Source organism: Saccopteryx bilineata, chromosome 2 (genome assembly GCF_036850765.1).
Source record: "Saccopteryx bilineata isolate mSacBil1 chromosome 2, mSacBil1_pri_phased_curated, whole genome shotgun sequence".
NCBI classification, from domain to species: domain Eukaryota; kingdom Metazoa; phylum Chordata; class Mammalia; order Chiroptera; family Emballonuridae; genus Saccopteryx; species Saccopteryx bilineata.
Genome location: NC_089491.1, coordinates 293,220,089 through 293,244,185, shown reverse-complemented (window position 1 = coordinate 293,244,185; position 24,097 = coordinate 293,220,089). Strand labels below are relative to the sequence as shown.

The 24,097-nt window shown below is 37.8% G+C and overlaps 1 protein-coding gene across 1 annotated transcript in view; it reads right to left on the bottom strand.

The window, feature by feature from the left end:
* The window catches only part of HMCN1 (hemicentin 1), a 431,303-nt gene that overhangs the window by 155,347 nt on the left and 251,859 nt on the right, over positions 1-24,097 (bottom strand). Inside the window, exons 30-40 of the mRNA XM_066261348.1 lie at positions 23,579-23,733; positions 21,339-21,617; positions 20,591-20,872; positions 19,831-19,939; positions 18,382-18,551; positions 16,677-16,831; positions 13,345-13,468; positions 4,386-4,487; positions 3,410-3,586; positions 2,581-2,732; positions 1,342-1,465 (exon numbers count right to left, since the gene is read on the bottom strand). Of these exons, the coding sequence (XP_066117445.1) occupies positions 1,342-1,465; positions 2,581-2,732; positions 3,410-3,586; positions 4,386-4,487; positions 13,345-13,468; positions 16,677-16,831; positions 18,382-18,551; positions 19,831-19,939; positions 20,591-20,872; positions 21,339-21,617; positions 23,579-23,733 (1,829 nt within the window). The remainder of the gene's footprint in view (positions 1-1,341; positions 1,466-2,580; positions 2,733-3,409; positions 3,587-4,385; positions 4,488-13,344; positions 13,469-16,676; positions 16,832-18,381; positions 18,552-19,830; positions 19,940-20,590; positions 20,873-21,338; positions 21,618-23,578; positions 23,734-24,097) is intronic.

Genomic DNA, 24,097 nt, shown 5'->3' with positions numbered 1-24,097 from the left:
CCCGGGGATGAGTATTTTAGACCTATCTGTTGGTTCAGACAGAGAGCAACAGCAAAGCTGGAAGTTTGCAGACAGACCCACGTCAACTGCAGAAGAAACAGAAAAGAGAGACATTTAGAGCCCTTTGGTAGTCTGCTGATGCCAACTGGGTTTTTTCAGCTTAATTAGCCACATATGGTGTCCATGTTGCAACAAGTGGCCTTTTTATTAAAAAATTATAACTTATTTAAATTACTTGTGATAATTACCTTTGTGTTTTGGCAAACTTAAAAAGAGAAATAAGTAATATATTCGAATAAGAGTGACTTATTTGGAAGGGACGTGGGACTTAGAAAAGAAGGCTTGTATTGAACAGATATTCTTTGAGGAGACACAGAAGAAACAAATTCATTATTCCATGAACCAAGAAATATAATGCAAATAAGACCCCCCCAAAAAAGCCTGAAAGGGTTCTAAATGCAAAGCTGTGCTAACATGTGGAGCGACTAGTGTAATCTATGAATGGAGAGCAAGGGCCTCGACTTTGTTCTGGGGGCCTTGAGCTTCAGACACTCCCTTTCGTACCTTACAGCTGCAGCACAGATAGAAAAGAACCCCCAAATTTGAAGTTTGTCTAAGTGTTTGCGTAGTTTAACTTTTGCTTCCCAAATAGTCTATATTGTTTTATTTTTTATTGACTTTATTCGGGTGACATTAGTTAATAACATCACATAGGTTTCAGGTGTATCAGTCCATAAAACATCATCTGTACACTGTACCGTGTGTCCACCACCCCGAGTCAAGTCTCCTTCCACCAGCATTTACCCCCCTTTTACCCTAATCTATGTCCCCCACCCTCTTTCCTTCCTGTAATCACCACACTATTGTCAGTGTCTATGGCAAACAGTCTTTCAATCATAATCATAGTATCGACTACAAAATGCTGATTATAAGTATATGCTGGTTGCATATACTTATATACTTTTAAAAGCAATAAAATCATGGCTTTGAGTAGAATGGTTCAAGAGAGTTATTTGAACAGATGCTTGCTTTAGTAGGGAGATTATATCTTCCAAATTACCAAGCTGCTCTCCATAGTTACATTCCTCGGGGCACTCCATCAACACCCACACCCTACATGGTTGATGCATGCATCTTAATTTCTCAGACCTTTAAAAAAGGAAAAGTAGTTCAAGTTAAATATAAGGCAGAATGGGAGAATTTGATTTGAATTAATCTTGTAGTATCATTTCTAATTGTTCATAGTCCTTCATTGTCAAAAACTTCCCTTCCCTTCCCTCAATGACCTCAGGACTGGAATGCAGCTGTATCAGAGCAGAAACAATCACTGAAATGTCTCACCATACACTCTGAGGTCTATGTCCCTCTGCTTCTCCCCGGCAGCATTCACAGCCACACAAGCGTACTTCCCCGTGTCACTGATTTGGGCGCTGGTCAGAGCTAGGATGCGGCCCCCAGACAGAACCTATCCAAGATAAAAAAGCAAAATAAACAACATGTATCCTGGGACTAGTAGGTGGAAGCAAATTTTTTCTCTTATTTTCTGAGGTTAATTAATTGACATTTGTCCCTAGAAGGATTTCCAATTAGATATTTTAAAATGTGCAAGTATCACTTAATCTCCTTCTCATCTTCTCTGTGGAGGAAGACTGAGGAGCCAGATCAAACAGGGTAATAACCACTGAAAACAAGTCTCTCTCTATGGGATCAAGTGAAGGTCCGATTTCATCCACACTCACTACAGAGAAAGAGAATGCCACCAGGGGAGAAAGAGGAGAAGAGGTGGGAATAAGATGAGTCACCCCTCCTTCTAACTTTAATTTGGGAGAAGTGTAGGAAAGTTAAAATTAATAGTAAAGTTCCAGCCAAGTAAATTAAATAGTCACATTCATTGCTCTTTTATCCCATCGATCTAGCTGTACCTCTAAAATACTGACTGTAACTCTATATCTTTTATGATCCCCAATTCTGCAAGCATTGGAATTTCAAGAAAAACTAAAGAGGTAGAATGGTGGGAGAAGTACATTTTCTGCTAGACAAAATAAAATTAAAATACACTTTAAATGAGGTATACGTGTTTGTGTATTTTTGCTTCAGTGCAAATGTAATATTTTTTCAGACTCTAATTTCATTTCTTACAATGTTGCCTTTATGATATCTTAATTTTTTTGATAGTTTTTGTATAAGTAATATACTCAACACGGTTTTCTGATTCATTACTATTTCCAGACATTTAAATATAAATCCTACCGGGAAATTCCTGTTTTGGTGTTGATGAACCTTTCTTCGTGTAAGGTATCTTTTGTGGTGGTGGCAGGGAGTGGGAGGTGGGAAGCAGAAAGTATCTCAAATCTAGCACTACTTATGATATTAAGGGAGCTCTTAGGTATTCTGAGCTTTTCATGAATTGTTTTGAATTCCCAACTGTGTGCCCATAGTATCTATGAATGTAAATGTGTATGGTTTTGAACAACATCTGGGAATTGTTGTTTTCCAAATCTCTTTAACAGCTTTACCTGTTTGTACATCCTGTATTGAATGATCAGTAGGAGATTTCACCAAAGAAGCAATGGATAGTACCTGTATCCCATTAGCGAAACCAGAAACAGGGCTCCCATCCTTCAACCAGGTCAGACTTGGGGCAGGGATGCCTCTGGCTTCACATTCTAACCTCACCAGGTTATTCACCACCACCGCCACCAGGCTACTGCTGCCAGAAATGGCTGGGGGCACTGAAATGAGAAATCAATAAAACATATTACCATCACAGAAGAGTTCGGCTGTTTCACCTATAGGCTTTTGCTATATTTTTTTGGTAAGTTCTTTTTCACTTTTCTTAGTTGGGACCCTGTAAGTAAGAAGGGCAGTGTTCAGTTTCTCCATCTTACAGATGAGTAAAATCAGGTTTTGTACTTTGTTTAGAAAATACAGTTTTGTATGCCGAAGTGGACTTTTATTTCTTGATTTCTAGGTGTGTGCACGTGTGTGTGTGTGTGTGTGTGTGTGTGCACGCACGCATGCCTGAGTGGGTGAGTCTCCACTGTATCTACTCTAGGTATTAACTACCAGCTCCTCTTAAAAGCATTATATGTAACAAGTTGGAAACATTTATTTAAAAAATATGATTCAGTTAGACAGTATTTACAAACAGGGCTATTGTCACTGCCAGAAGATTGCTGATGAGTATTTCAACAATTCAGCTAGAGCAAACTTAAGTTTAAGAGCATGTAAAAATAAAGCATTTTAATAGGAAATGTTTTAAACGTTTGTCAGTTTTAGAACACTGTACTCTTATGTAAAGATGACACTTAGCACACTGTTAAATATTTACACTGGAATTTTCTAGAAGAAATTAATCATTTTGAATGCTTCTTTACCCCCAGGTGAATCGAGGAGAAGCAGCACTAACCGTGGACCTGCAGGCTGTACAGTAATTCTGTGGCCCCAGCTGAGTTGATGGCGACACATTTATAGACGCCAGCATCGGCAATCTGGGCACTTTTGATATCGATGATCTGTCCCCTGTTCAAGAAAGTCACACCGGAGGAAGTGGAGAGTGGGCGATTATCTTTGTACCACGTGATAACTGCAAGGGCAAGAGGAGAGAAGCCCATCTATTTAATTTGTTTCTTTTAAAAACTCATGCATTCACTAAATTGGAGCTTAACTAAAAAGCTTTGTTCTTGTGCTTATCGTCTCAGTTAAATCCATTTAAATATCTCTTTAGGGTTGACCTTTACGAGGAAGTAACCTTAAAGAAAAATAAAAACATGCATAGCCAAGTCAATCAATATAAAACTCCTGAAATGAATTTATAAAAAATGTCTATTTTTATCTTCAATGTATTGATAGTGTTCAGTAGCACAAATTTTTTACTGGTTCTGCTTCTTTTTGTTGTCTGGATTATTTCTCTTTTCCACACACACAAAAAATGTTCTCTCTGCATCTAGTCAGAACCAAACAGATAGCCACTAATTGCCTCAAAATTTTATATTATTATTGATTCACAGGAATAAACTTTCCAGTGATGAGAATAAACAAAGCAAGTCTCATCAAATGACTGACTTATAAAGATAATCAATGTGGACTAGATCAAAATATCTTTTTCAACATAAATGTGTATAAAATATCATTGTGTGTTTTGTGGCCACAGCAAGGACACTACACTTGTTCACACATTTCTATGTTGTTTAAATGGGTACATTATTTCATGAAGATGAATGCAATGACAATCTGAAAATATCATCTACTTAATGATACCCTTTTACCCTTGAAATGTGCGTATCATCTTTCCTTAATAATTACTGTATTGTGCTCATAAACAGAGTAGCTCTTCCCAGAATTTTATGATGTTAGTAAGTTACAGAGTGCACAAGTAAACACACCAGGAAGGGGGTTTCCAGCTGCCTTACACTCCAGCTGAGCAGGGTTGTTCACCACCACTGTCTCATTCAACATCTTCCCTGCATCCTCCAGGCTGGGCGGTTCTGCAAGAAGCCCAAACAGACAACTAGTTCACATAAATAGAACATTTAAAATGAAACTGTTTGTTCAGTGGGAAATATGATTTCTTCCTTTCATAACTATATCTGAAATAAAACTAAAGCATATGATTAAGTAGTACTGAATAACAAAGCAAAAATTGTTAAAAAGCAGAGAAAATCTGAAAACTCTAAAAATAGTATATTTTAGTACACCGTAAAGCCAGTAGTCGCTGCTGTCGCGGCCAGGTTCACATGCAGGTTCCCATTGGATTCAGGCAGATGGTAAAGAAACAGTAGAGCCAAAAAATGGTGGGCCATTCCTTTATTCAAGTCTCGTACCGGCTGATGAGCAAAAACACAGGGAAAACACTTCCCTCTTCATTCAGTTAGAGCTCACAAAACTACTGACACAGTCAGTTCCACAACCAGGAGAATCTTCTCTGGTTTCTCCTAGAATCAAAGGCCCCACCAGTCTCAATGGAGCTTGCAAAAGCTCCTCACCTCTGGTTCCCCACCTGCCAATATGGCTTCTTACTCTGCAAAACTGGCTTCTCTCTCTTTCTCTGTCATCTTGGCTTCTCCCTCTTTTCCTTCTCTTTCCTTTTAAAACTTTTCTTCCTCCAGCATAACAATGGCCCTTCCCAAGAAGAAAGGTAGTTAGCAATTTCACAGATCACATACCTGGTGCTGTTCAGCGCCATTTTTAACAATAAAAGTGAGCAAATTCAAAAACACAAATTTTATAAACTCATTTTTCCAACATACACCTTTTGTAGAAATTGACTAAGTAGTGAAACACAAGAGTTAGAAAGAAGTTGAAAAATAAGATTTTCTATCCAAATGTATGTATGTATGTATTCATGTATATTCATAGTTAACAAAGAACATATATACTTTTCAAATGCCTATAGAATATTTTCAAAATAAACACTCTATTAGGCCATCAATAGTCAATAAAGCATTTATGCCATAATTTAAGAAATCTATAATAAATCAATACTAAAAATATAAAGCTTTCTACATGAAGAAAAAAAATGTCATTAAAGAGAAAATCAAGAAAAAAGTATAGAATTAGAAAAAATAAATTAGAATGAGATTGGTTAAAATAAAACCTATGGCATGTCAGCAAGCAGTACAATGCTCCAAGGAAATTTTACAGCCTTAATTAATATATTAAAAACTAATTAATAATGAAAATAATTGTTCTGAGCACTCAACTCAGCTTCTAGAGAAAGACCAATTAGATATATCAAAAGAAGCCAGGAATAAAGAAATAACAAAAATAAACACCAAAGAAAACAAGCAAAAATGACAATGAAATTCAAAGCTGGGTTTTCACAAGTTGAGAGTTGAGTCGTCTTCAGAAGCAGTTGTCTTTGTGGGTCAGGGCTCTGCTTTCCTGGAAGTTATTCCTAAAGACAAAGCCCAGAACACACTTCCCTTTCACACCTGTAGCTCCTTTGTGTCAATCTAATTCAATGTTTTAACCCCTTTTTTGTTTGTTTAAAATGCCTAACATGTTTCTATTGTCTCTGCTGAACTCTGATTTACGAGATGCTATTTAACAACAAAAGCCCTTTAAAAATTGCTATATGGCTTTTTCAACTGGAAAGAAAAAATAATTAAGTCTATGGTACATTCTTCAAAACAGTTATCTAAATACTCACTTAAAGCCTTCTGGACTGAAGCGATCATTGAAAGCTTTGACAGACTAGGTAGCTGCAGCAGTAAAACAATATGGTAAGAATATGAAATGAAAGGGCTATGGAGTGGGTTGGTTATTTTTCACTCCACTAGAAATCTTAAAGAAAAAGATTAGATGTCAGCAAGAATGGCAGAGTAAGGACTCCAAAAATCCACTCTTCCATTAAAAAAAAAAAATGCAAAGGCACTGAATTGTCAAAATCAACTTTTTTCAAATCTCTGGATTAGTAATCAAAACTTCGCACAAAGAAAATGCCAGGCACACATGGCTTTACTGCTGAATTCTACCGAACATTTAAGAAGAATTAACATGAACCCTTCACAGACCCTTTAAAAATATAGCAGAGAGGGAACACTTCTTAAATCACTCTATGAGGCCAGTTTTACCATGATAACAAAAGCAGACAGAGACAGCCAATAAAAAGACATTACAGAACAATATGCCTTTTGAAGACAGGCACAAAAATAATCAACAAAATACTGGTAAGGTGAATCCAGTAATAATAAAACAGAGTATGCACCATGACTAAGACAGGCTTAGGAAGGCAGGGTTGGTTTAACATGAAAATCAATCATTTAATCAAGACAGTGTGGTACTTGAAAGTTAACTCAAAATGAATTAAAGACTAAAATGGAAGGCTGAAACCACAAAAATCCTAGAAGGAAAAATAGAAGCTGTTGATGTTGGTCTTGGCAAGGACTTCTTGTATGACGCCCAAAGCATGAACAACAAAAGCAAAACAAACAAGTGGGACGACCTCAAACTAAAAAGCTTCTGCACAGAAAGAAAACCATCAACAACATGAAAAGGCTCCCTACCACCGGGAGAAAATATTTGCAAACAATACCTCTGATAAAGGGTTAATATCTAAAACTATGTAAGAAGTACAACCCAACCACAAAAAACCCGCATAATCTGATTTAGCAATGGTCAAAAAAATCTGAATAGACAGTTTCCCAAAGATGACATACAAATGGCCAACAGGTACATGAAAAGATAGTCAATACCACTTATTGTCAGGATAATGCAAATCAAAACCACAATGAGATATCACCTAACATTTGTTAGAATGGTTATTATAAAAAAAATACAAGAGATAATGGTTGTTGACAAGAGTTTGGAGAAAAGAGAAACCCTGGGTACTGTTACTGGAATGTAAACTGATACAGCAACTATGGCAAACAGGGTGGAGGGTCCTCAAAAAATTAAAACTACTACCATATGATCCAGCAATCGCACTTCTGGCTATAGATCAGAAGGAAATGAAGTCAGTATCTTAAAAAGGTATCTTCACTCCCATGTTCATTTCAGCGTTATTCACATGGCCGATATATAGGAATACTTGGTGTCCATCAATAGATGAATGGATAAAAACACTGTTTCTCTCTCTCTCTCTCTCTCTCTCTCTCTTTCTCTCTCTCTCTCTCTGAGAAATGTTACTCAGCTATAACAAAAAAGGAAAACCTGTTACTCGAAACAAAATGGATGAACCTAGAGGACATTATGCTAAGTGAAATGAGACAGACAGAGAAAGACAAATACTGTATGATGTCACTTAGATGTGGCAGTGTTAAACTCATAGAAAAAGAGGCTAGAATGGTGATTATTGGGGGGAAATGGGGGATGCTGGTGAAAGGGTACAAGCTTTCATTTAGAAGAAGAATAAACTCTGAAGATCTAATGTGCAGCCTGGTGAAAACAGTTAATAATACTGAGAGAGCAGACCTCACTATACACACACATGCACACACAAAGGTAACTACATAATGCAAAGTAGGTGTATGTGTTAATAAATCTGATTGTAGTAATCATTTCACAAAGTATACCTGTATCAAATCATGGCACTTTACATATAATTTGGCCTGACCTGTGGTGGCGCAGTGGATAAAGCGTCGACCTGGAAATGCTGAGGTCGCCAGTTCGAAACCCTGGGCTTGCCCAGTCAAGGCACATATGGGAGTTGATGCTTCCTGCTCCTCACCTCCCTCTCTCCCCCCTTCTCTAAAATAAATAAATAAAATCTTTAAAAAAAATAAAAATAAAAATAAATACGTATAATTTTATTTGTCAATTATGCCTCAGTAAAGCTGGGGGGAAACGAATATGAAAGACAGTGTGATACAAGCATAAGTACAGACATTTAGACAATGTCTAATAGAATTGAGATTATAGAAATAAAACACTCACATCTAAAGTCAAATAATTTTCAACGAGAGCGCCAAGCCCATTCAATGGGGAAAAAATAAGCTTTTCAACAAATGGTGCCGGGCCATTTTTAGGTAAAAAGTAAATACAAATATAAATTCAATCATTCCCTTCTAGCATTTAAAGGGATAGTCTTGCCATTTGAATTTAAGTGAACACTTTGCTAGACAGAAGCATTAGTAAGGTAACAATACGTTATGTTAAAAATGAGAAAATGTCTGCATACTCCAAGCAGGAGGTTGAATTCCATTCAACTAGTTGGTTTTTTCCCAATATTTTCCTTCTTTCAAAAGCTGCATTTACGTATCATGCCAAAACCACAGGACCTTCTTCTGACACATCGTAAGCCAGATTCTGCTCATTACTTTAATCACTCAAAGGCACGAACTGACTTTTTAAAATCTTGGTTGAGTTTGAATTAATATACAACTGATCTAAAAGTAATACGGATGAGTTAATCCTCCCTGACCACCAAGATTATGATATAGTGAGTAATAAATTCACCTATACCAAGAAAATAGTATAGTAGAGTTCTGGACTGGAGTTATCCATTATGAAAGAAAAAAATGTTCCCCCTATAATGTATACCAAGTCTCCTTTGGGCCACAAGTGAGCTATTAAGCAAAACACAGAAACGATGGAGAAACCTTTCTTAAGTGGGTGTTAGCAGATGTTAGCCAAGCAAATACTTTAAAATAATAAAATTAAATTAAGGGTGCTCCATTAATGTTTTCACCAGACAACTAATACAGACCCCAGACGGTCCCTGGCCAACATTAAAGGACTTTAGATATATTTGTTAAAATGTTGGTGTAGTGAGAAGGGCCAGAAGCCAAATACGTGTTTGGCCAAAACACTCATTAAGCTACTATTTATAGATGATGACTCGGAACCAAACACCAGCCTACATTTTCACGCAGCCTCTCATTTAATCCTCACAGCCACCTCCCTGATCACGGCATTATCATCTTCCTTCCCATTTTACAGATGAGGAAACCAAACTTTCAAACAGTTAACATCTCAACTAATGGCTCTACAGATACTACTCAGCAGAGTATGAACCCAATTCAAAGCCCATGCTTTTATCCACAACATTATCCTTCTGGGTGCTTCACCATGGCTGATTTTTCCCTAGGAAATAATTAAGTGCAGATGAAATAAATGCTTGAGCCATTAGACCCCCATATTATCATTTGTTTGTGGAAACATCTGCCTCACTTGGCAAATACCTGAGGTTTAGATACAATTTCATAGTTTGGTCTAAAGAATTAAAATTTCCAGAATTATGAAACTTTTGATGATCCAAAAGGACCACCTACTGAGAGCCTCTGCCTTCTGTAACACATAGACCTCCCCCTGGGAGACCCGGGGGATCATAAGAATATTCCATTCTCATGATCATGACTTTGTCTTCCAGTCCGGGAGAGCATGCACCCTTACTTCACCCTTTAGAAAGCCTTGTTTTTTTCCATGCTTGAGAAGAATGAAAACATCAATGATATTTTTTATAAGAAAAATATTAAACAGCTGGGAGGCTGAGTTTCTCAGGACAGAGCATGTGTGGATGACAATTGCATGACGCTCATTTGCTGATTGTGTTACCCAACAATAAGGTTGGGATAAAAACAAATCCTAACTTAGAAGGCAACTATGGAATTGTTTAAATAAGTTAATAAGTGAACTAAGTTAAATGACATGTGCTTTCTTATAGATTTTTTAATGTCCCTTTTAATATAGATCACCAAAATTAGCTATATCACTTTGGAAGCATTCAGAGAGCAAGAATATACAGGGTCAATTCCTCTTGTTTTTCACACTATCAGATTCTATTACTGACTTCTGAGATTGATTAGCTTCATTGTGAACCTGAATTACCATATCCACAGTAATTGAAGAAAGCTATTAAAATATCTAGTATTTCAACATGTGGTATCTTTAAGCCTTTCTTCTCCACCCTACTCCTCTGTGGTTTTGTACATCAGGTTAACTTGTCATTTTAACCCCTGAGATCTTTTGAAATCTGTCATCAACTAATCTCTTAGAAATTCCGACTCTTTTTTTTAACATCTCCTCCTATTGTCACAGATCAAATTTAGAGCCATTTGTATTCAACTGCTGTCACAACTGCCAAGAGGTTATTCTAGCTTTCTGTCCAGATTCCTGTCACATTCACTGAGCCAACTACTTCCTCCAGGTTGATCATAAGTTATTAATTTAAAAGTTCACATCATTATTTATTCTCCATTCAGGCAGATGAACTGTTATCCAGACAAGTCACGATGGTATTAGATAAAACATTTTCAGCTAGTACTGTACTTTACCTCTATTCTATTTGTGATTCATATCAAGAAGACTGTTTTACATTCTCCATTGGTTTTGGTAGTTTTTAATAAATCCTTATAATAACCCACCTTCTGTTTCTCTTTCTCCTGACATTGACCCGGAAGTCTTTCAGCTTATTCCCCACTTTCTGATGATTTTCCACATAGCTGTGTGTACCCTAACCGCAACTCCTGCTAACATACATTTTGTTTCTAGTCTATATCCTAGGTTTACAGACTTGTGTTTTCCTAGGTAATATCTCTGCTTTTTCTCTTTGGTTGTTGCTCTGGATTTGATGGGATGCTTGATTTCTTTCATGGACTCTGGTTTTCAGTCACTCATGATTACACTGGCAAGACTCTAGGCCAGTCTTTAGAGTTTGGGCCAGTGCTTCTCCAAGTAATGGCACACAGACCACTTGCATCAGAGATGCTGTTTTCAAAGCTCAGGAGACTGTATTTTTTCAAAGACTTTATTCATTTTATAGAGGAGAGAGAGAGAGAGAGAGAGAGAGAGAGAGGAGTAGGAAGCATCAACTCTCATATGTGCCTTGACAGGGCAAGCCCAGGGTTTCAAACTGGCAACCTCAGCGTTCTAGGTCAATGCTTTATCCACTGCGCCACCACAGGTCAGGCAGAAAACTGTATTTTTAACATGCAATACTAAAAATTTTTATGAGCATGGACGTTTGGGCACCCCAACAATAAAGTTTAGTTCTCCCCAGTTCTGGAGACATACACTCTGTTCTTTCTCTATACAGTCATCCTTTAAGAAGTTTAAACCATTTCAGAGAACAAAAATATTCTTCTTTTTGAAAGCCAGAGGAATTGGCAGTGGGAGGTATTTTGTACTAACACCTCTAATCTGCAAAAGCACTGCAAAGTCAGATATTCAGAGAAAATGAATGGTTTGTTCAAGATCACCTAGATCATGGTTAGCATACAAGTGAAACTAAAGTGGACCTGACCTTGTGCATGAGGTGATTACAACAGAACAAGCTATCCCACTTACTGTATTTCCCCATATATAAGACACACCATTTCTGAAAAATTTGGGGTCTCAAAACTTGGTGCATCTTATACAGTGGTTGTAGATTTTTTTACATGCTTTTGCCACTTTTTCGCACTTGTTCTTGCACTCATTGTTAGACAGTGATTCGTCATCCGACACAGATGAGTACAAGCTAATGGATGGGAGTTTTGACAGTGATGAGGAATTGTATGAATTTTATGATGAATAAAACTTGAGTTCAATCACTTTATGTAATACATTTTTTTTTCAAATCTCGGGCCCCAAAATTAAAGTGCATCTTATACATGGGAGCATCTTATACATGGGGAAATATGGTAACTGTCTCCTCTTAGCCAACAATGGAGACCAGATAAGGACTGATATTGTTGACAAGGGGAAGATAAACAGCCCCATAAAGAAGGAGAAAAGGGGTCTCAGGGTAGAAAAAGAGAGAAAACAGGGGCAGCCCGCCCTAACACACTCTCAGATGGAAGTGGAGGTCTGAGTATGTGCTGGAGACCACTGCCACAGAGCACCAGGGAGAGACAGTAGGCTTTATGAACAACTTAGGGGAGGGCAAGGCTAGCCTGTCCCCAAAGCTTCAACATGGCAAACCAACTCCAACTTGCTTACAATGAGATGTTAGTCTTTCAAAGGTTCTTTTAAGAAACATGGTTTTTATGTATGATATCCATAAATTAGGTGTTCATATTTAGGGAACTGGGGAAGGAATAAATTGGTTTATTGGAAACATTTAGGGAACTGATGATTTGAATCCTTTAACTGGTTGATTTAAATAAAAGGCAACATGTACAGAAACATATTAGAAGAATTCAGTGTTCAATTTAAGTTGTTTTATTTACTAACTGCTTACTTTTTCATTTGTTAAATTTTTAGTGACTACCAATTCTGAACCTGGAATTAGCTAGGTGCTGGGGTATTCTTCTATGGTAAATTGTTCATTAAATGTGGGGTGAGTGAGTGAATGAATGAATGAGTGGTTTTACAGCAATCACATGAATCAGAGAAAATGAATAGTGCTTAGGTGGAGATCCTGAACAACTCTCTGCAAATATCCTTGGCTGAATTAGGAAAGGCCAAGCCTGTATTTCTTAGCCCTTTCTGATGACTCTCCAGAGATTGCAGTCTCACATTCAAGGCCAGATAGTCTTTCAAGTTTACTGTGAAGATGTGATATTCACGAGTGTTCCATGGCCACCAGACTTTTTACTTAAGCACACACGAGAGAAGATACTACATCAAAGATAGCTTCTACTTACAGGCAAGAAAATCACAGCGCTAGGGAACAACCTCGACTCTTCGGCCTTTTCAACAAATTATCCACAGAAACTTATCAATAGAATTCAAATACTTTAAAACACAAGGTAGTTTGTTTATTTATAAGCTCTAGCACACTCTATTTAACAATCTAAAAACAAAAGATCTTAATACAAGCAATTCTAATTATAATCATGTAAAAAAAGTTTCCTTATATAGACTAAAATAAACACTTATTTGTTTGTTTGTTTTATACTGTTATTCAATAAAGATGAGCTCACTAGGTTAAAAAAATAGCCAGAGAAATATTCTTTTGTTGAGACGCGGGACTGACATTACCGTGCACGTGCAGGTGAGTGTGCTGCTTTGCCTCTCCGGCTGCGTTGGTAGCTACGCAAGTATATCTGCCAGCATCTTCCATCAGGGCTTTGGCAATTTGCAGAACCCGACCAGAAGACTGTATCTAATTGGGAGCAGAAAGCATGGCAGCATTTGGTACTTTACGCTTGGACTTGAAAACCTTTGCAGAGATAGACAAACTCATTTACATTTATAATGTCTAATTATATTTTTATGCCAGTATCTTAATTATCTCTTGAAAGATTAAAGCCAGATCACTTCATCATGTGCAAGAAAATAGACTAAGTTGATTGAAAAGCTTCTCTTATCCATTGGAAAACACAAAATAACCTAAGGCCAGTTTGCCGGTAGAGTCATAAAATCCACTGAAGGACAGACTTGAGCAGGGAACTATGAGTTATGTGATGAAAATTTAAGCTATTTGAGAAAACATGGTCACATTTACATAACACTTCATAAACAGTTTTAGAACAACAAGCTCTTTTGATTACATGGTCAAGGGCGCCAGAAAAACAATGATAATTATAAAGTATAAGAAATGAAAATTCAAATAAATTTCTTCCTGCTTTTCCTCACTTCCCTTCATTTCCACCATTTTGGAACTGATGATTGAGCAGATATTTTCTGAATCTGATTAGTCAGAGGCTACCAGTAACTTCCGATCATAATATCCAGCAGCCTATGTAGTGAGCTCATACTCTCGTCTCATCATGTACAGCACTTGACATGGTTCACTACCTTTTCCTTGGATCACTCTGCTCCCTGGGTATTGAGAGACACAGCCTTTTTCCTCAGTTCTCATTCTCTGACTTCCTTAGATAACTTTACAGAACCAGCTTCCTCCTCCTTAGCTTTCTGATGGTCTCTAGCCAAACCCTTGGCTTTGGTGAAGAATCTTGTGCAAGTGTCTAAATTGACAGCGTTGGCCACAACTTCTCTCCTGAGCTCAGCACTTGTGGTTCCAGCTATCTGCTGGACAGGTTAGCACACAAAATTTAACCTATCCAAAACAGAGCTTAAAATTGTTTCCTGTATCTCTAAACCTACGTCTCGTTGCATGTGTCCAATCTTGTTTAATTGCACCAACTGTTCTCCCAGTGGTCTCGGTTTTGGAGCCCACTATGACTCTTCTATTAATTATACCCCTCTATGTTTCTCAGACCCCCTATTTTCCAAGCTCACAGCCACTGTGGGATTATAATAGCTTAATTTATATTCCAGTGTCTCCAACCTCCCAAACTATTAATCTATCTCGCATATCATTGCCAGAATAATTTGTCCACAATGCACATTTGATCCTTTTACCAATCCTCTCTCAAAGCTCGTTCATGGCTCCCTTCTTTGCCCAGAATGAAATCCCAACTCAGCATAGCCCTCCAGGCTGCCCACACTCTGACCCCAAATGACCCTCTCTCTATACCCTGCCATGTCAACTCCCACTGCCCTCCAGTCATACTGTACTAAAACATGTTGAGCAGCACATTCGTACATTTATATTCACTTCTGGACTTTTGCATACAGCCTTTAAATATCATCATTTCTTATGACTCTGAACTAGGTCCGTTCTCTCTCCTATTTCATACTTTTTATTCTCCCATTGGATTGACTCAACCATGACCGTGGTTTCAAGTATCATCTATGTATCAGCCTCTCCAGCCAACACTCTCCTTTGAGCTCCAGGATCACATAGTCAAAGATCTACCTGACATTTTCACTTTATTTCAAAGTCAGCTCAACCTCCCAAAGTCTAAACTCAAATCCCAGATTTTCCCTGTCAAGCCTGTCCTCCTCCTGAGTCCCTGTCTCACTGCATGGCGTGACAACCTGCATTTGTGTAGGTGAGACTCCTACAAGTTTTCCTTGATATTTCCCTCTCCCTCACCTTTTATAAGCAATCTATCATTGAATCCTAATGATGTAACCATAAGTAACTCTCAAATATATCCAGGTATCCTCATCTCCAGGGCCAGCTCAAGTCCCAACTTCTCTCTTCTCTCTTTCTCCTAGACAATAAGTCCTAATTGATTTCCACATATCTATTCTTGATTCTTCAATTCATTCTCCAAAAGGTACATTGCTTTGAACTAAAAATAAAATCAATATTGCCTAACTGCCTCCTCCCTGCTCTCTGGTCTCCCCTTATATCACCTCACCCTTGCTTTCTGCTCCTCACTCCACTGGCCTGTTCTCAGATCCTTAAGGGGTGTCATCCTTGCCTCTATTTCAAGTTGTTTGCTCGTGAGCATCTTCTCTGAAATACCCTACCCAGTTCACTTTCATTAATTCACCCATTTAACTCCTACTTCTTCTTCAGATCTCTGCTCAAAGACTTTCTCCATAAATTACTCTCATGCTTAAAGGCTTTCTTCATTATCTGTGTCATATCTCTCTATACTTTCCCTTAAAATTACTCATTACAATTTGTATATATACTTTTGTATGATTATGTGATAAATGTCTATTTTCAGTAAACAGTTGTTTATTTGTACTATGTTTGAAGGCTATATACTAAACCTTTCACTAGCCAAAGTATAAGACTTGTTCTATTGGACTTGGAATAGGAATAATAAATGAACAGATGTCCACTGTTTGTACTGAGAAAAGAACTCAGAAAATCCCTCATTATTGAAAACTTACTGCAAGTCAAATTCATGTGCACATTAATCAACTTGAACATAGCAGCAAACCTATTAATCTGGATTTTAAATGCATCATTTAAATTATCTAGGTTTGAAATCTATCTATCTATCTATCTATCTATCTATCTATCTATCTATTCTATCTATCTAACAAATATGTACTGAGATACAGTTATATGCCAGGGACTATATTCAAGATTTAGGATACTGAAATAAATTTATTCACAGAGATCGAATCTCTACACCCTTGAAGCTTACAAACTAGTTACAATATGTTTTTCAAGACATTTCAGTAAGATTTATATAGATGTGGCTGTACCTTAGTCTATGATAATAATATTGGGGAAGCCCTGATTTAGCATATGAACACTATCTATAAAACACCAATTTTTCAAAATTTACGATAGTCATAAATCAAAATAATAAAAGTACTAACTAATAGGTTAAAAATTGATATCATTGTTAAGTTTATTAGTCTTTCATTAATTTCATTCTTCATATCCAAATATTAAGTTAAATTCTAAAAAAGGTTAAGGAAACCACATACTGTTTCAGTCAATTTTCTGCAAGATTCATACAACAGGAAAAACGACAATCAGGAAAGAAGATGGTGAAACTCCAGAAAGAACTATGTAGCATTCTCATCCAGGGCTCACTCATCCCTGTACTCACTTTGAGGTTGCCGTGGGCAGTGTTCACAGGCTGGCCGTCCTTCAACCACGTTAGGGAAGGGTTGGGAATGCCGTTGGCTATGCACTGCAAGGTGACAGGCTTGTACTTCACCACAGCTCTCTCAGAAAGGCCTGAGGATTTGATTGTTGGAGGAACTAGATGCAAAAGAGAAAGAAATAGGAAGAAAGAGAGGAAGGGAAGTGGGGAAGGAGGAGATAGGAAGGAAGGAAACAAAAACCATAATCAGTGGGGTTAAATATTAAAAATCTGTATGTATAAATCTGACATTTTAACAATTTGAAAAGGGGCTCTGGCCAGTTGGCTCAGTAGTAGAGTGCTGGCTGGGAGTGTGGATGTTCTGGGTTTGATTTCCGGTCAGGGCACACAGGAAAAGTGACGAACTGCTTTTCCACTCCTCCTGCCCTTCTCTCTCTCTCTCTCTCTCTCTCTCTCTCCGTCTTCTCCTCCCACAGCCATGGCTTGGTTGGTTTGAGTGCATCTGCCCTGAGTGCTGAGGATGGCTCACTGGAGTCTCCACCTCATGTGCTAAAAATACCTCAGTTGCGAGCATGGCCCCAGATGAGCAAAGCATCAGCCCCACACAGAGGTTGCTGGGTGGATCCCAGTTGGGGTGCATGTGGCTGTCTATCTCCCCTCCTCTCACTTGGAAAAGAAGAAAAAGCAATTTAAAAAGGAAAACTCCCTATTTTACAAAGAGTGAAATAATTTTATCCCATGTAGTTAATTTATATTTTTAATGATAACTTCTTAATTATGAATCTCTAACTCTCAAAGAATAAGTAAAATGCATTTGTAGCAAGTGCAATGCACATGTTTGTTTGGCTTACACCTTTCGGTGTGCTTTTCCAATCTATCATGACCTCCCTTCTCAAGAATGGCCACATTCATCAGGTGAGTTTCCAGAAGCCATATTTACAGTGCATGACTCTGCCCCCAGCAAGGCCAATTGAGCCCAGGATGGCAACTTGATTTAAGTTGGCCCTACCAGATGCCCTCCCTCGGGAGTCGGAACTAAGATGGAGAAAGAGGATAGGTAAGTTCCATCACAAGACTGAAAAAGGCAGGGGAAAAGTCTGTGTAGGCAGAGCAGGAAATGAAGCTGACATTCATAGAAACCTCTGCGGTGACTTCCAAGTGGCTCTCCAGTTTCTCGCTCCAGTCCCTCCTCCCCAAGCTCTGCTGGCAAGCAAGACACACAGTAACCTGGCAGACCGTGTTTCCATCGTCACACTTATGGTTTTGACACCATTGTGCCAGTTTTGTGAATGTACTTACGTGCCTTGGATCCTGCATAACATCCTCAGCTTCCATTTCTGGAAATGACTCTATTCACACTCCCTCCTGTTCTGGCTAAACCCTTCCACGCTGACATAACTAACCCTTTTACTTGGAATTTTCTGCCTTCCTCTTTTACCTTATTTGGTCTCCTTCTTCACGCCCTGGCACTCTATACAGAGTACACTCTCTAACATTTAAGTTCTGTCTATAGTCATTCACCTGGTATCTCTTGAGTCAGTGTTTTGACTAAGTGACTTAACATTTATTCTTATTTAACTCCAACTCACACTCTTCACATTACTTTCCACAACTCAAGATTTATCCAGAGTTACAATCTGAATTAGATAATGAAACAATGTAAAAAATTAATTGTAATTGTAATACTCTTGTCCCTTCATCAGCCTACCATGAACGGTCACTTCAAATTCCTTCTTGTGGTCTCCAGCCGTGTTGGTTGCCACGCACCGATAAAGGCCCGTATCTGACACTTGGGCTTGGGCGACCACCAGTTTGCGTCCATTTAGTAAAATCTTGAATCCATCCCTTTCATCGATTACCTGGCCATCTTTCAGCCACCTACAGCAACAAGGTAAAAGCAGTGTGGATATATATTTTAAATAATGAAGTTCCTCCTGTATTTTGGAGGAACTAGATTTATTCATAATTTATTTATAAATTATATATATATATATACACATAAATTCTCATTTATGCATTTGTCTTATTCCCTACTTACTCACTTTATAAAATAACCCCTATGTAGGGAAAAGAATAAAGGAACTCAGTCCAACACGGATGTTCTATTATTGGAACCTAGTCACTACGCATTGAGTTCTTCATTCTTCTATTAATGTTAGGTCACAAAATAAGGCAAATGCCCCTCATTGTTATTTGCTTGAAATATTTATGTAATATTAACTAGCAAAATGAACACAATCCTAAAACCTCTGTAAAATAAACCCCTGACATTATACAGCATTATGTTTCCTCATTTCTTATGCATTATCGCTTTCCCTGCAATTTTATACTCATATGTGAACATATTTTATTCCCTTAGTTGGCTTTTCCTCAGTTGCATATCTCATAGCATCTTGGAAGTGAAAGATAAGTACAGTATTTAAGAATTGCTTTCTGCCTGACCAGGTGGTGGCGCAGTGGATAGAGTGTCGGACTGGGACGCAGAGGACCCAGGTTCAAGACCCTGAGGTCGCCAGCTTGAGCGCGGGCTCATCGGGTTTGAGCAAGGCTCACCAGCTTGAGCCCAAGGTCACTAGCTCGAGCAAGGGGTTACTCAGTCTGCTGAAGCCCCCCGGTCAAGGCACATATGAGAAATCAATCAATGAACTACTAAGGTGTCGCAATGAAAAACTGATGATTGATATTTCTCATCTCTCTCTGTTCCTGTCTGTCTGTCCCTCTCTCTAACTCTCTCTGTCTCTGCCACAAAAAAAAAAAAAAGAAAAAGAATTGCTTTCTGAGTGAAGGAATGAGATAAAATAATTGGTAAACTTATAAGCATGTTCATTCTATTTCCTTAATATGTCTGGTACATTTCTTTTTATTTAGTTGTTCATTAAACACTTCAGTGCCCCAGGAAGAGTTAACAGAGACTGCTTAATAGTCTGTCTCTATAAACTGAAAATGCAATTTCTAAGAGCATAAATGAAATTCCTTTAACTGGGAAGATTCGAGGACCCTATGAGTATCAATTAAAAGCAGGCTTACATATAGAGCCTGTCTTTTAAGAGAATGTAATTTTATACAACCGCCTTTTAGTGACAGAGGACTTCTTTCAAGATCTCTCTAAACCCTCAAAGAAGTGGGAGGTATTTAGAAGACATACCAAAACCCTTACATGATAGTTGGTGGGGGAGAGCCCGTCGCTGGACAATCCAGCTCCAGTAAATTATTAACCATCACTATGAAGTAAGACGTTTCCTCTCCTCCTTCTACAGCCGGCGGCACTGGGAAACAACAGAGATGGAACATGCAATGAAAGGCGTTCAAGAAAAAACACTCCGCCACCTTAAGTACCACTAAGTTTCCATTTACAACATCAGTTAAGTATCATAGTAATTGGTACCTGAAGGGGATTTGAAATGTTAAATACATTTTACAATACACGCTTGCCAGGGTCAATGAATGTACTTTTGACATACTGTGGATTTTCTCAATTAATTTAGCACACTATGGGGTTACTGATGCCATCCGAATGTAAAGTTGATTCATATTTTATGTTGCTTCTTTTCATAAGAATAAGAGAAGGGAACCTCAAGCACTAGGCCTCTATTCACAAGCTTTCAATTTATAAAGAAGTAGGACTCAGGGTTGCAAGGTGGCTTCACAGTGTTCAAGAACGAAGTCCACATTCTCATTCCCTGTAAGCAGATGTTGTCACAGGTGTAGAACACACCTGTATGCATTTACAAACGCAAAGTATGCTTATGAAATCACTGGAAGATTTCTGTGTTTTTAGATCTTGGGACTCCGATGATAAATCCACCACTCAGCCATGTTGCAGTCCAGAGTTGAACAGAAAACTAGAACTTCTCCAAGATTATTTTATTGGTCGGGTTTAAGAATCTGGGAATCCAGATAGTGGCATCCTTCTTTACCTAAGACATCCACGTCATACTTGATTTCCTTTTCTCCTGCCACACTGGTAGCCACACACACATACTGTCCCCGATCGACTTCCAGGGCACTTATGATTTCTAGTTTCTTCCCACCAGCTTCTATGTGGATATTGTCACTGGTTTTCACGGGGACGCCATCTTTTAACCAGGTGAGGATGGGCGGAGGGTTGCCGGCAGCTCGGCACTCCAGCGTCAGGGAATGCGCAACAACCACTTGCTTGTTCAGAGGTATGGCCAGGTCACCTTCAATCATTGGGGGAACTATGAGAAAAAAGTCATATTTCAAGCAATTCTTTGACTCTTAATGAAATAGGAACCCTAAGGCCCATCTCTGGCTTGGGTGTTGAGGAAAGAATTTCTTGGTTCAGCTAATCTACAACTACTCTAAATGTTGTGGGATACTCTAAGCTGTGTCTGGCTTATTATGAAGGGTAAATAGTGGAGAATGAGCTTAGTCCCAACAACCACTCTACCTTCTGCATAAGGCCAAACAGTCCGGTTGCCCAAGTGTCATGGGCAAGTCATTGGCCCTTTGAGTGAACCTCTTCCTGTTAATGGTAGCTTTTAAAGATATTCTTCCAAATCATCGCACAAATTCTTCTAATTCCTACCCATGAATATTGAAAATAATCAGACCCCCTAGCACTTGATGAGTGAACGAATCGGAAGTTGGCATATTAGAAAACAAACAAAGATATATGATCAAAATATGTATTTTTTTTCCTACCATAAACGTCCACGTGGAACGATTTTTCGGAAGTTCCAGCAACATTGGTGACGTGACATGTATACGCTGCCGAATCAGAGACCTGTGCTCGAGGGATATGAAGAAATTGTCCTTTATCAATATAAAGTGCTTGTGCGCTGGATATGATTGGTTGGCCATCCTTATACCATGTAATAGTGGGCACTGGGAGTCCCCGTATTTCACATTCCAGTTTAATTACGCTGTTTATCAAGGCTGATATTTCCGTGGTGACATTCCCTCCTTTAATACTTGGTGGAACTACAAAGGGTTTTAGAATAGAAACAAGGTTTCTAAGCTTCAACATCTGCATCAAAACCTTAAATGCTACAAATGTTTAAATAGTGCATTTATAGTAAGTATAAACTAGAGATAATGAGGAAGTCTGTGATTTAGCTACTGATAATTAATTGCCTGTTTTATCAATCTTTATCACCCTCTTTTTTGGTTTCAGATTTCAATAAAAGAAGCAAGTGACAGCTTTATTTTCAGGAGTTCATTTAAGTCCAAAAGATCATTTTACAGTACTAATAGTAGAACATTCTATTTAACAAACAAAGCAAAACAAAATGAAATGCCAGTTAAAATAGATATTAACATGTTTAAAATCAGGCCTAGGGGGCAAAAATATCAGATGTAGTACAACTTTATGTCCTGTCCCCAATACTAAAGGTCTAAGTGCTTTCAGAAGCAGCTGTTGAAAATAGCCGTGGACAGTCTTCAACTTTTGCTTCTTATTTTTTTTTGGAACTGCCAAGACATCATTCATTCAACTTTACTCATCTAATTGGCTACATGTGGACCTTCCACCGCTTGGCAACCACATGCCTGGCCTCTCACACCACATGGGGACTCTGCTATTGGAAAAACAACTCAAGTGGCTCCAAGCAGCTACGTATTCCGAACATGGTCACTCCAGGATTGTGCTATAATTGCAGTAATTTAAAACAAACCAAATGGCATGTGCCTGAGTTTAGTGCCTTAACTTTATTTTGTTACACTTTTGTGTTAGGATAGAATATTCTGTGGAATGTTTTTCTTGTGGTTGGACCAGGGTTCTGGGTTTTGGAAGGAAGGTCAAAGAAGTAAAGTACCATTCTTATCACATCATCTGAGGAGTACACATACTATTAGCATGACTTAGCACTGATGATGTTGCCCTTGACAATCTGATCAAGGCGGCTTTTGCCAGGTTTCTCCAGTGTAAAGTTGCTCTCTTTCACCCTTTTCTTTGGTAAGGAACCACTCTCCACAGTCTATATTGTATATGTATGGGGTTGGAAGTTGTGTTCTATGTTCTTGAGAGGGGAATACCTATATAATTTATTTGGAATCTTTTATATAGGAAATTTGTCTCCCCTTATCCAATTATTTATTTATATCCATATGGACTAATAAAAATTTAATTTATACTTTGGGTTATAATCTAATACTACATCATTTATTTTGTTACTCAGATTGTTCCAGTTTCATCCATTGAAAGCTATTTCAATTGGCTCCTGTCATTTTATGATTTTAGTACTTTCATACTTTCTGGTCTCACTACTCAACTGGTCAGTTATACAGTAGGTAGATGAACAAGAAGCATGGCTGACCAGTTGAGTTCTTTTATTTTTTTTTATTGTGTAATTCTTTATACATGCGACATAAAGTTCCTATGTCTTCCTCACAACTCTGTGTATAAAAAGTAAAATGCCTTTGGCAGTCACCAGCCTGAGGGTATACTAAAAAATTTAGTGAAATGATGGCTACATATCTCTGATGGGGACTTACTTAGCCAGGAGAAAAAAACAGCACAAACAGAAGGCATTTAAAATATTATGATGCAGTCAAGAGAAAGGCCAATATGAAATGAAAACAGAATAACTGAGTTGTTTATATACCATCAGCTTCATTCTATGTCTTTTTTTAAATCCCTTTGAGGGTATAGACTTTTGACTTATGTATATACTAACCAATAGGAAATAGTTGACCTCTTAAGTGAGATCATACAAAAATCACTTGACCATCTGAAAAAACCTATACTTATTGATAAAATACATTAAAAATCAGATGCAACATTCTAGCCTCAAACATATACTGGTAGATTGCTTCTTCTGAAGTGAGTAGCATTCCAAGTCATTCAGTATGAATAAAAGAACAGTTAACATTAGTGTAAACTTTGCTTTTCCATTTACACTGAGAACTGATGACAATAGACAGCCTAAGAAAGTCCCACTTACTATAGACGGTCAGTTTTATGTCCTTGGCTTGTTTGCCAGCCGCATTAGACACTGTACACTGGTAGCGCCCCTTGTCACTCCTTCGTGCATTCTTTAAATGTAAAACTTGTCCTCTGTCTAGAAGTTCAATATTAGGATCTCCCAAAAATAAAGGCCTACAAAAAAAATTTAATTCTATGAATCCTTTTTTATTTTCCTATGTTTGTATTAATCACAACAAACATCACTAAGTCACAGGAGATTAAAAATCAAAGTTGAAATTTTTAATATAAATCAAAAAAAATTTACAATAATGTGAATAGTATGCCTACTCAAAAGAATAGAATTATTAAACCACTTCACTAATGAAAGTTAGAAAATTATCACTTTAAGATGAAAAGTTTCTTCGTTTCAAACTTAAGCTATTGAATCATATTAATATTTATAGAAACCTGGTAGTGTCATTTTCTGTTTCACTCATTCCCTTCTTCTTTTTCTTCTTCTCGGTTGGTTTTTATTTTTTTTATTTTTGGTTTCATA